Source organism: Gavialis gangeticus, unplaced genomic scaffold (assembly GCF_001723915.1).
Source record: "Gavialis gangeticus isolate Ggan-Ray unplaced genomic scaffold, GavGan_comp1, whole genome shotgun sequence".
Taxonomy (NCBI): domain Eukaryota; kingdom Metazoa; phylum Chordata; order Crocodylia; family Gavialidae; genus Gavialis; species Gavialis gangeticus.
The window spans coordinates 14329757-14342735 of NW_017728964.1; the positions used below are offsets into that span (position 1 = coordinate 14329757).

A 12979-nucleotide genomic window follows, 5' to 3' on the forward strand; every position below is an offset into this window, starting at 1 on the left:
GCCGGGGCCGGGGCCGGGAGAGCGCGGGCGGCTCTGGGGCAGAGATGACCCGGGCCACAGGCATTACCCCCGGCGCGGGGTGAGGCGTGGCTGCGCGTGGAGAAGCAGCCCAGGTCCCCGGCATCCGGGCGTGTGGCTGAGCCGGGCCTGGCCTGGCCTCCTCGAGCGGCCCCTGCCCCTGGGGTGCAGCTCCCAGCAGAGCTGCCGACGGCCGTGCGGGGGCAGGGGCCCCACAGGGGACCTGCTGCATGCCTCCTCCTCTGGGCCTAGCTGTGGGGGAACAGAGGGGGAGGTGGCTCTGCTGAGGGAAGCGACCTTCCTGGAGGGTGGAGGCCGAGTTGGGGCACGGGGGCTGAGCCCTCAGGCACAGGAATCAACAGCCTGGAAGGGGTCAGCGCAGTAGGTTGGCAGTGCTGGTGCTAGCGGCTCCAAGGCAGCCGGTGCTAGGCGGCAAGACTTGGAGGCCAGGGATGCTGGGAAAGGTGGGCCAGACTCCAGGTCCCACCCCATACGCCTATGGTGGGGTCACCAGGCGAGCAGTGCAGAGGCACCTTGGTGCTGCAATCAGGAGTGAGCCCCATGCAGAGATGCTGAACGTGTCTCTCAATGCTCCCCCACAAGTGGCCATACCATGTTTTCCTGTGAGCACCATGGGCCCAGGAGCCGTGGCAGCCAAGGAGGCCTGGACACCCCTATAGAATACAAAAGGAACACAGCAGGGTCAGTCCAACGCTTGCAGAGCAGGGAATAATTGTATTTTGATCACCTAAATGGTGCTACAGGTTTGTATGAGGGATGAACTGATCTTGCCTGAGGCCTACCACCAAGGCAGGGGGGCAAGCGCCTGGCTCCTTTATACAGGCAGTGCTGATGGTGTTGGAGCTTGTGGGTAAAAAGCCAACTGGTTGAACCCACAGCAAGCACACTTCCCTCGTGGGTGCCACAGACAGAGATGGTGACTTGCCTGAAGCTACACACGATGTCAGTGGGGCAAGGTATTGAGGTTGGGTAACCCAGGCCAACACCTCTGCTAGCACGATCCTCCCTCTTCCTTCCGCAAAGTCCCTAAGTTTAATTATCTCCATCCTATTTGAATCACTGCTTTGTCATGGCAAGTTATTACTATAAAGGAGAATTTCTGAGTCCAAGCTCATGGGTGTTCTCGAGTCATTTGTAAACAGTGATTTTTCCATAACAGGGAGAGGTGCGCTTGCAGTCAGCAGGAGGGAAGTCTTCACATAGCTGTCTGCTGTTGTGGCAGTAACTGGAAAACTCTGGTCACCATCACTAGAGGACACTTCAGAGACTAAGACTATGGGGTTGCTAAATGAACCTAAACAAAAAAAAGATGCTCATAATGTGTAAGAGTCAGAAGAAAGAGAACAGCGCATCCTGTCGGGTCTGGTAGAATCCATGCTCACCAAAGCTCGTATGTAGGCTCCAACCCTGCTGCAGGTGTTTGGGAGCTAGAGTTTACAGCTGTGAGAGAGCTTAGGGATCTGGGCTCCATTTAATTCTGAAGGCAGGAAGATTCATTGCCATCTTGCTGTTCAGAAGAAGTGAGCTCATCATCACAAGCCCTAAGGGTCTCACCCTTGTAGTTAATTATTCTATTATTCCAGGATGAATGCCCTATGCTGAGAGCAAACATCTTCCTGGTGGGTAAAAGCAAGGCTAAGTGGAGCCTTCAAAGGATGCTTTGAAGACCAGGACCAAATTCTTGGATTTGATTCAGCATTTAACATTCAGCAGTTAACGAGAAGCTAGTGTTGCGAGCAAAGTCCCATAGTGTTATGCCTACAGAAACCTGGATTGAATCTAGGCAACTCGGAAACCCTTGGAATTGATAGTGCCTCATGGTACGCAGAAAGATATTGTATGTTTTTAAATATTAAAGGTTTTGTCACTGATTTGTACAGAGGGCATGTTCAAAACAGACAAAAGGTGTCCAAAGAGGCCTTTGGAAACTGCTTTCCAGGGTTAGGTAAATAGCCACACCATTTTCTGTCCTTAATGTCATTGCTGCAAGCACGCTAAAACAGCCACACTAGCATCATAACTCTAAACCAGGTACTGTGCTGCATTTGATACTACTCAAAAGTAGCCTCTTCTGCAGCTCAAAAGTAGTTTTACTACTCATGGTTGCAAATGTTTGTTTTTTGCTAGATTCTTCACAAATATGTGTATGGGTAGGTGCCAAGATTTGGCCCTTATATTCTGTATTCAGCATGCTCTTCAAGTATTATGTTTGAAGCCCTGGTATTCATATTTATGTTGATTGATCACTGACATACCTCTTGCTGTTTTTTTTTATATATATATATATATATATATTTTTTTAATTTAAAAAGCATGTCAGTTCCATAAAAACTACACAATCCTAAAGCCACACTGAAGCCCAGATCATGCATCTTTTTGGCTGAGGTGACATCAATGATGGTTGACAATACCTACCTTCACAAGGAAATCTGCACTTCTCATCATTTTTCTCCTCCTGATTGAGTCCTTACACCACAGTCATGCTTCAGCTGGCACTTTTTCGTGTTCAGATGCATATTTTTAATTCCTCCAAGGAGTTCTGTGAATTTCTTAGATTTGATCCTATATTGCTTTCCTTAAAAACACAGTGGGAGGTACAGAGCTGAGATTGTCTCTTTCCTTTCAAAGTGTGGTTGGGTAGGTAACTCTTAGGCATGCTGTTGTCCCTGCTGCCCCGAATAGCAGTGGCTGAAGCACTGTTTCAGAGGGGGCTGGTGGAGGCTGGCAGATGTGGCTGCAGCTTTGCTCCTGTGGAGCTGAGTTCCATGTGGCTGGGGTCCTTCCTACTACCTTCTTCCAAGTCTTGCAGAAGCAGAGTGTATCTTAGGAGTCTTGGGGGGCAGAAACAGAGTATCTTAGGAACACCTTCTACCTTCTTCCAGGCCTTGCAGAAGCAGAGTGTCTTAGAGGTCTTGGGGGGGCAGCTGCTCCAGTGGAATCCCACCACTCTTTGGAGTTTAGGTGACTTCTAGTTGCTATTCCTAAGATGCATGGTGGTTCCTGAAAGGCTTGTACGTATTTGGCTTCATTAAGCTCTTTACAGTTGTCTTTTAAGGCAAAAATGTTCTCTTTCTCACACTAGAATGATACGTATAGCAAGTATTATGCTTTGGGTAACATTAAATCTGTAACACTAAACCTGAAACAACTATTACATTATTTCATAGTTGTCATTCACTGATACACTGCCATAGTCTTTGATTTTTAGCTCCAGTCTCACATGCCAGGCAGTACAAAGGGCCCCTGTCAGATCTTTATTGCAGAAAGGGCAAATAAATTCAGAATTGAAGTTTCAAACACCTTAGCCTTGCTTCTAACCAAGTATGATAATGGGGTCTTTTCTTCTGTGACACAGAAAATACATGGAGCAATGCACAATGTAAATCCATTTAATGGTAACGCATGTTAAATACAAACCCATAGTATATGGTCCAATTTAGGAGACAAACATTAGTAGCAGATGCTTCAGACTTGGATCCATGTTACACTCCTAAATCCTTATGCCGGTTCCCAAACGGTGGCTGTATTTCAGATGTGCTGACCCTCAGCAGTCCCTGTAGAGTTCATTGGGAGCTGCAGGTTCAAGGGTCTAGAAAACGGATATGTTTTTATTTAGAAGTCTAGTTTTAAGTTTTGAAAATTGTGGTTCTAGGTTTCTTCTGTTGCAACATATGACTATCATGTATAAGCATACAGGGGGAAAATTATATTTGGAAGAACATTAACTCTGAATATAATGAAATTTCTGCAAATAAGCCTGAATTTTAATGTTGCATTAACATCATGTTTGCACTTGGATGCTGGAGTATTTACAGTCAGTGGCCCAACCCTTCTCCATTGTGAAACTGTTTGCATGTTTTGCTCTCTCATGCGCTTACATCACAGGGCTGGGGCCAGAAAGCAGCAGCAGAGAGATGGCCTGCAGCCTCTTTTGCCTCACCCGTACTTTCCGCATTAAGCACTGCCTGACTGGATAGCGCTTCTGTCTGTTCTTCATTCCTGACCCCTTTTCTTACAAGAAAAAGAAAATGTTCATGTGTTCATGAGACCGGACATCCTCTGCTTCTCTTTCAGATGCGTATGTCTGCCTTCAGGGATGCAGCGCCTCTTGAAGGCCCTGAGTTTTGCTGACTCACTTTGATGTAAAATCGACCCATTAGTCCAATACCAGCCGGCAAGCTGCAAGTCCACCAGAGCGTGCAGGAACGGGCTCCTCATCTATCCTCAAAGGAAGCTGGAGCATTAGTTCGTAGCTGTATAGACCTGAAAACAACTTCCAAGTGCGAGTTTAAACCAGCATTAACCATGGCCTATACAACTACATCAAGGTACGAGGGTTACACGGCCTGGGTAGTAGCTCACTGCACCGGAAGATTTATTGTTATTCACAGTATTATTTACTGAAGCCAACGGATCATTCTAGTGAAACCACCAAGGAAACCGGCGTAGTCCCAAGTACAGCAAGTGCCTCGTGGCCCTTCCCCGGGCAGCACGCGGCTCCCTTCCCCGCCGACCCCTCTCCCTTGTCCCGGGCTGGCTGCCCATCGCTCCGGCCCCCCCGTCCGGCACGGCACGGCACAAATGGAGCTGGGCTTTCCGCTCCACATCTGCCGAGAAAGGGGCAGGAGAGGCGGCGCGGGGCTCGGTCCGCCCGGGGCAGCTCGGGCTGTGTCTCGTTCTTGCCCGGGCCCGGGGCGGGGCGGGGCGGGACTGGCCCAGGAGCTTCCTCCGCCGCAGGTCACGTGGTACCGGCTGGCTGGCTGCGCGCGCAGAGCCCCGGGCGTTGCCATGACGACGCGGCCTAGTCGGCAGGACGGGGTGGGATTCGCTGCCGCGGCCTGGAGCAGGAGGCAGCCCTGGGAAGGGCCTCGTCCCGGTGCGGTGCTGACGCCCGAGGCGCTTCTCCGTGGCTGGTCGCCTGCCCGCGCCTCCCGGAGCAGCCGCGTGTCGGGCCCTGCCGGAGACCGTGTCTGCGCGTACGTCGAGGGGAGGAGGAGGAGGAGGAGGAGGAGGAGGCCCCGCCGCGCCGAGGCCCAGGGGCGCTCCGAGGGCTCCGTGCTCGTGCGGGCCGAGCCCTGCTGCTCCGCGCCCTGCCTGCCTGTGAGGAGGCGGGGAAAGAAGGGCAGGTGGAGCCCGGAGGTGGTGAGTAGCAGGCACGGCCCGCCCGCGCCCGGGATCAGGGGCCAACTCCGCAGAGCGCTGGAGGGCGAAGACGTCTGTGGGCACAACCAGCCTGCCCTGGCGCCGTGGCTGGATGCCAGGCAGCTGCCTCGGACGTGTCTGGTCTGGTCTGGTAGCAGGGGCTCTGTAGTCGCTGCCCACCGAGGCGCGTGTCTGTCCGAGTGTCACAGCATTGCGTTTCTGCCTGAACTGTGGCATCTCGGAACGTAAAGGATGCCGGGCTGGTATGGGTGGCGATCCTGGGGAAAGACAGCGCGATTGAGCCTTTGAGGAGGAAGAGAATTTGCCCATCGCCGCTCTCTGCTCCTTGTGGGAGAGAGGTGATTGGCCACTGTCCCTGCGCGCGTCTCTCTGCTGCTGTGTTACGCTGCCAGGCGAGCAGCATCTTGGGAGCTCCTGGGTGCGGAGCTGCAGGGAGGTCCAGCAGTAACACACCTGGACTGCTCGCCTCTGTCCACACAGACGTTTTTGCTGTTTACTGTGCTACAGTTCGAAGCACGATTGTTAGATATCCAGGATATTGGTGCAGTTGCTCTGCAAAAGTCCATAGCAGTTTCCACAACCCTCTTTAGAAACACCTCCTGAGGTTTTGATAACTGCAGACTGTGTGAGTATCAATGCTGTGCATGGCAAATACTTTTGTACTCATTTAGGGTGCCTTTCCAGGAAATACGGTTGCTCATTGAGGGAAAAATGGTTTCTAACAGCTTCTGAAAGGTGTGTTTTCTCTTCCAAATACATATATATGACCCCAAGGTATCTCACAATGTAAGCGGATCCCAGTTTTGGGTCCTTGGGCAAGAGCAACACTTTCCCATCAACTTTCCACTGACTGACTTGTTCACGTTTTGTAGACTAACTTTATTATAGTTTAGAGACTAAAAATGTTTTTAACTTGCTAGTATTGTTAAAATAACCAAATGTTTGAGAAAACAATTTGCCTGCTATACAGTAATTTTGAAATTGTAGACTTGAATGACATTTTCAGTAAAATAAAAGATTTGAATATTCTAAACTTTTTGCTCCTTAGCCCCCTTTTAATATATCATGACTTCAGATAACTGACATTTAAGAGGAGGTAGTAGAGAGGCAGTGAGCTGGAAGGTCTTATTTTTGGTCCCTTTGGACTGTTACAAAGGTCTTGTGTAAAGATTGTATTGCTAAGTTTAGCCAATGAAGCACGTCAGAGTTTTTAAAGGGCACTTATGACAGTGTTTTGATATCACACTGTATATGGGCTGGCACCATAGACTTTTATTTAACAGTGCAGAAACTGTTCAGTGCATTAGAAATATTTTGAGATAAATGGATTCTGAACTAATGACAGTACTGTTCCTTTCTTTACATAGTAAGCTTGGTGCTTGTTCATTCCTGCATTAGAATTACGTTACTTCATATTTTTAGCTGTGGTAAAAGCCAAATGCGTTTGAACCAGCAGCAGCTGAGAAGAGTAAAAGGGAGATATAAAAAGGAAGATACCTTTCTGTATGTTGTCCATTAAGCACTTCAAGTAATGTTGCTGCTAGTAGAAAATCTCAATCTTTGCCTACTCCACTGGAAAAGATAACATTTATAAAAATGTAAATCAGTGCCTTCTCCAGATGTATCCAACTACCAATTTTAATCTAAAGAGAGCATTTGCTTAATTTTTCTTTTCTTAGTGAAGACTGAGAAAACTAGTGGAAAAACTGAGCCAAAGGAATTTTAAAAATGGTCAGACCACTGAGTCCTGTAGTGTAGCTTCTTCCCTTTAGTAAAGGCTATTACTTGATGCGTCATAAAAAGGCAAAGCTCTGTCTGATTACTGTGCTTGTCACGTCCATCCCAATTTCCACAGCCCCGCACCCTAAAAATGAGATTTGTCAGGTCTTCGTTGAAAGAAATGACGTTTAAATTGTGGCATCCTTTTGGAGCAGGGATATTTTTATAAGGTTGACTGTTCTTAAAATCTCTCTTGGCTTTTAAGAGATTAAAAAGCCAGCACTGGAAAGACACGCTTGTCTGAGTTATTGTTCTGTGTATCCCCATGTGCACGCGGACAGGATTATCTGACATGACCAACACAGAATAGCATTGCACTGTGAGAGAAACTATACTGATTTCAGAGATTTAGGGAAACAGGCTAAGTGGATGTTATCATTTATTGTTTTTATAGGACCGAGAAGTATGGGTGGCACCGTAAAGCACAAATGAAGTCATGGTCTGTGCTCTGAAGACTTGGGTACAATACTATATAGTGATGCAAATGAGCAAGGCTAATAAACAGTAGGAAGAGATTGAGGTGAGGAAGAAGAGTTACATATGCATACTCACTTTAAGTTTTTGCGCCTCTTGATAGTTCCAGTAAAAAAATATTTTAAAATATATGTATTATTGATTCATATCACATGGATATTGTGAGAATGCACTGTGGATGTATTTGAATGAAGGAAGGATACATGGTTTGGCAGACTCAAATTAGAAGGAAATGATGTGGGGAAAAAAGGGTACCAAGATTTTTGTGGGAGAAGTTGATAAATGGCCCATCGGGGTTGGCCTCATAAGCAGAATGAAAGGGCCAGGTAGGCTGTGCAGTAAGAGAGCCAGTTTGTTGGATTACAGTTTGAGTCAAAGTACCACAGGTGTCCTTAAGAAGAAAAAAGGCATGTATGATCCATAGCTCTGCAAGTCTGAAGTGGGTGGTGGCAACCCTGGACAATGGGAAGCTATGGCTGTCTTTTCCAAGGGGCACTAGGAAAGGCAACGTTTAGGATTTTGTTGTGGAGCTTCTATAAATATTAAATTATTTTGTTTTGTTCATCCATTTTCTACGTACATTGCCAGTACCTTCCTTAAAATTGTCATTACTTTGCAAGTGCAGATGGACAGTCATGTCAGCCAGTGAAACCTTCCACAGAGAGCAAAAGTATTAGGGACACAATATGAGGAGGAAGGTTAAGCAGGTATCTTGGGATTTAGAACACCTGAATATGCTTCCCTGCTTCACCACAAACTTTCTATGTAACACTGGGAAGCTATTAGTTCTCTCTCTACCTCAGTTTTCCATCCATATAACTAGGACAACTGTGCTTCCCTTGCTCTAGCGGATACGGTGAGGATAAGAAATTTATCAATACAGTACCTGCTGTTTCAGGAAAATTTAGTAATCTACTCCTAGCTAGTTAAGCAATAGTAGAGGTGGGAAGTGGGGAAGACAGATGCATGGTTTGTCACTCATGAAGCCACAATGAGTAACTTTCTGGTATTTTTAGGCTCAACAGTGCTACACATGGAAAAAGACTTAAATGAGCTTCTTGTGTGGAAAGAACAGGAATGGAAAGAGCTGCAAGCTCACCAACTCCATTTTCAAAAGACAATACTACAAGACTCCAGAAAACAGCTCCAAGAAATACAAAAAAAATTTAACAGGTTAAAAGAAGATTTCACGTATAATCTGAAAGTTCTGGATGAGAGAGATCAGGAGCTGGCGCACTATGATGCTATGTTTGCCCATCTGAAGACACATGAACATACTAAAGAAGCAGAGGTTAGCGAACTTAGGATACAGATGGACAAACTGCAGGAAAAACTTGACAAGGAAACGCATAAACAAGAGCATTTGCAATATCAGTATCAACAGAAACTTAAAGAACATCGGTTAGAACTGGAACAGCTGCAGAGGTAAGAGAAGAGAGATTGACTCCCTGCCACTTGGACAGAAGCTGTCATGGGGATTCCATGCAACTGGCTAGACTGCTTCCGGTACCCAAACTGGTTCATTGAAAGTTACCACAGGTGTCTCTATAGTACATGATAGTTTTCGGTTTTAACATATACAGAGAAAGTATTCAGAAAACTCATTGCCTATATAAATAGTCATACAGTCATTCCTGCTTCACATCACCACACTAACTAGCTGCATATTGAAGGTTGTGTCTCTGTGTGTGAATGTTTTCAGCTTGGAGGAATATCTGAACATAAGAGACGTCTAGTGACACCCCAAATAGGTTAGTCCTTACTTGAGCAAGGAGTTGACCAAGATGTGACCTTCTGAGTTCCCTTCCAGCCCTAATTTTCTATGATTCTATGGTGGCCTTCTCTTCTGGATTAGGTTGTAAGCAGTACTCAAAGTATGTGAATAGATGTCCAAGACTGGCATAACTTGTGGAGTATATAACTGACTTAAGGGAGTGTGAGAGAAGCTACAGCAGGCTTTCAGAATTGTAAATAGAATTGTTACTGCTTGATTTTTTTTTTTTTTATCATACTGATTTTAAAAGTAGTTGAAATTCAAGCAACATCAATTTAGTTTCAACACAAATGTGTAATAGCATTTACTTCACCACTTTGAAAGTCCCCAGCCTTGTCAGACTTCTTTTTACTGGATCTCATGCTATGTTGTTATACTGTTATGAAAACAAGGCACACTTTTTTTTACATTTGCTGTTGAAACAGCTCACCAAAGTGTGATGTATATTCTGTCAATAATGTCCTTCAGTCCCGTATGGACATATTTCTGAAAACCCAGCCAGATGTTACAGCCTTTGTAATGCAGGAAATCAAACTAGATGGTCACAAGGGTCCCTTCTGGTATGGAAAAGCTATGAATTGTTCATTGTTTATGTATTATTTAGACTTAAAACATTGATCTTGTGTTTATTTGTAGAACGAAAATTTTTATTATGTACTTTTCTTTGAAAAATGATATTCTTGCATGTTAAGTTTTTGTGTATACTCTGTTGCTGGAAGGACCTTCCATGAGCATCCATCAGCAGGATACATTAGGTCACATTTTCATGTAAATCTGTTTTTTATAGTTCCAAGAACAATGACCTCCACCAGCAGCATGAGGAGTATGTGAAGCTGAAACAGCAGCTGGAGAGTAAACTCCAAGAGGTTGAAGGAGAGCTTGTTTTACAGAAACAGGTACAGGGGTTTACAAGAGAGTTTTGTGTTTTGGGAGCCATGCTAGCTAGATTTTTCTACCTTATAATCCTTCATTTTTTTTATAGGCAGCTGAAAGGATGCAGTATATCTCAATATCCTGGATAGGCACTTAACAAGTAATCATTTAGACATTCCTTCATAGCTGTAATGTCACATTTATATGAGATGTGCAGTAGCCTTGCTTTACTGCTCTGTGTCAGCAGTACTTGTGGCTTTTGCTTTACTTATTTGTTTGGCAACCTCTCCTGAGGAATCAGTAAGATAGTGTTTGGTAATCTGAGAGAGTGTAAGATTCTTTTAAGGATACATCCAGTGCACTGTGCTAAATTTGCCAACCTTGAAATTTCAAGGAAGGTCAGCTCCTCTAAATCAGAAACGGGTTTAAGCAAACATGTAGGCTATATAATCACAATGACGTGCCAGCACCTTGTATTTATAATTTCAGGGTTCCTTTTTTTCCCCGCAGTTCAGGGGATCAAACCTGGGTAAGCCATTAACCATGTCCTAGACTGCTTGTTAACATGGCTATCCCAAGGAAGCCATAAATTGCCGCAGTATTATTAAGCGGTTTAAGCACCTAATTAATATGTAAAATGAAGTATCTTATTGAAATAAAGAAAGGGACACCATGAATTGCAAGTAATACTGACTATATACATGTTTTTAAGTAATACCTTTTACGTACTTAATCAAACTCTTAAACTGAAATACCTTATGAAAATAAAGCTGTTCTATGCACAACATGAATTGTAACTAATACCAACTATATACACTTTATTAAAGGATGTTATGAGAGAGAGTTTACTGAAACTGAATGTTAACCTTGAGACAGGCAGTTCATGCTATGTATTAAATGCAAGCATGCTGCCTGCCACCCAGCCACAGTCATTGGAGATATTCTCTATCTCTGTGGGGTGATCACTTGTCTATACACTGGGATGGCACACTCAGCATCTACCGAGGTTGTTAGACTTGAGGCAGTGTCTTACCAGGGCATAAAGATGTTGAAACCAGTTACAGTGGAGTCGCATCTTACGCGGGGGTTAGGTTCTAAAGTCAGCGCGTAAGGCGAAAATCGCGTGTAGTCAGAATTACAGAATCTTGATGGCACAGATGTTAGATTCGGTCTCAGTTCCCACGTGCCTCTCACGCTGAGAGGCACACAGGAACTGAGACTGACTGAGGGAACAGGAGATTCATGTCTTCCATCTCACGCTCGCTCCAGAGCATGTGCTCATTGAGTGGAATGACAGGTGGAATCGCCTGCACTATTTAAATCGTTATTTTTCTCTTTTTTTTTTTTGCCAAGCGCATATTGTTGAATTCACGTAAGTTAAATGCACGTATGATGCAACTCCATTGTACAGAGTCCCAGAACACAGGCACAGATCTGGGCATCTGGCACTCTTTGACAAGGCTCACATAGGCAGCATATTCATCGTCATGCTCTTTCCCCCATCCTGGGATTGCTTTTAGTAGCTGAGGGTCAAAACTCAGCAAAGACACCTGGTTGAGGTCCAAAATATGAAAATCCCTAAGGAAGGGGGCAGCTGACTAGCTGAACTGTGGTGGAAGTGACATGTCATACCTGTAGTAATGTTTCAGCTTCACAGCTATTGCCTGGACTTAGCTCCCTTTTGCTCTGGTTTTCAGAAGGGCAGCTTGACAGTTCTTGCAATGCCTTGTCTTTGACCCAGCTTATCAAATCTGTCACCTGATTTTGTGCATGGTGGATTGCAACCTGCCAGCCTTCAAACCAGGTCAGGAGCTCCATGAACCAGGTGGCCATGCTGGCCACAAGCATCACTTGATCTTGAATGTCGCCTTGCTCTAAGAGTTTGCAAAGCTTTAGCATGCACTGTGCGCTGGGTGTGATTTTCAGCTCCTCACTCTCAAACTGGTGGTAGTGCTGTGTGTACTTGGTGTGGTAACAGACTGTGTTGAACCAGGAATTCCGCTGTATGACCACAGGTTCCGGTGGCAGTGGCACAGTGGCATGTGAGTGCCCACTTTGACTGGCAGTGAACATTCTGTACCGAACCTTATGACCTCGACAGTGCTTGAAGGCTTTCTTGAAAGAAAACACCAAACTATCCACCTTGGGGAACTGCATGTGCCAGAAGTGATTTACTAGGGACAGAATGTGTGCGTTGCAGGCGACACGAACAGTGTCGGGCAGCGTTCCTTCGAGTACATCGGAGAAAGCCTTGCACATGTACATGGCATTGTCAGACAGGAACGCTGACATCTTGATAAAGTCTATGCCATCGCTAACAGTCACCTTCATGATAGTGTGGGATACAGTGGAAAAATTGACAGAGGTGAGGTGGACTGGCTGAGTTTGGTTAGTCCAGCTCCCCGGTACAAATGCGCAGTATGTAGTTGTCCTGAGGGTTGGTGGCTTTGTCAGCCACAATAGAAAAGGAATTATACTCTGCCCAAAGCAGCCTTCGTGGACTGTACATGTGAAGCAATCACTGAGGAAGATAGTCCTGATGAAGCTTGTTGGCACACAGAAAACTGCTGGCGTTGGGCTCATTTTGTTTCAGGTAGTTCCTTAACTTGGGGTGATCAAGTTTCTCTAGTGCAGTGGTCACCAACCAGTGGATCTTGATCCACCGGGAGATCTCAGAGCCTCTTGGAGTCTATTTGAGGCCTGGATGGGGGGCTGAGTGCCCACACGTATGCATGTGCGTGCCTCAGGTCAGTCCATGGTGGAGGCAAGGGGTAGGGGCTAGATTGAGGTCCCTGTGGTGAGGGACAACAGTGCCTCAGAGACAGGAGCAGGGTTAAATTGAGTGGGGCCCTGGCTGGGTGGGACTTACCTGCTGGG

The 12979-nt window shown here is 45.9% G+C and overlaps 1 protein-coding gene and 1 long non-coding RNA gene across 4 annotated transcripts in view; one reads left to right on the forward strand and one right to left on the reverse strand.

The window, feature by feature from the left end:
* Positions 1-2347: 2347 nt before the first annotated feature.
* Positions 2348-4689, reverse strand: LOC109288216. Its single transcript, XR_002095094.1, has 2 exons — positions 3918-4689; positions 2348-3628 (listed from the first exon to the last, which is right to left on the reverse strand). It is a non-coding gene; the product is annotated as an uncharacterized LOC109288216 (long non-coding RNA).
* Positions 4690-5709: 1020 nt separating this feature from the next.
* FASN (fatty acid synthase) overlaps positions 5710-12979 on the forward strand; it is a 167024-nt gene continuing 159754 nt past the window's right edge. For 2 of the 3 annotated variants that reach the window (XM_019503691.1, XM_019503683.1), the window contains exons 1-3: positions 5710-5827; positions 8472-8880; positions 10017-10125. In XM_019503691.1, the coding sequence (XP_019359236.1) occupies positions 8489-8880; positions 10017-10125 (501 nt within the window). In that variant the 5' untranslated portion in view covers positions 5710-5827; positions 8472-8488. The remainder of the gene's footprint in view (positions 5828-8471; positions 8881-10016; positions 10126-12979) is intronic. The other variant, XM_019503700.1, reaches the window with a different exon arrangement.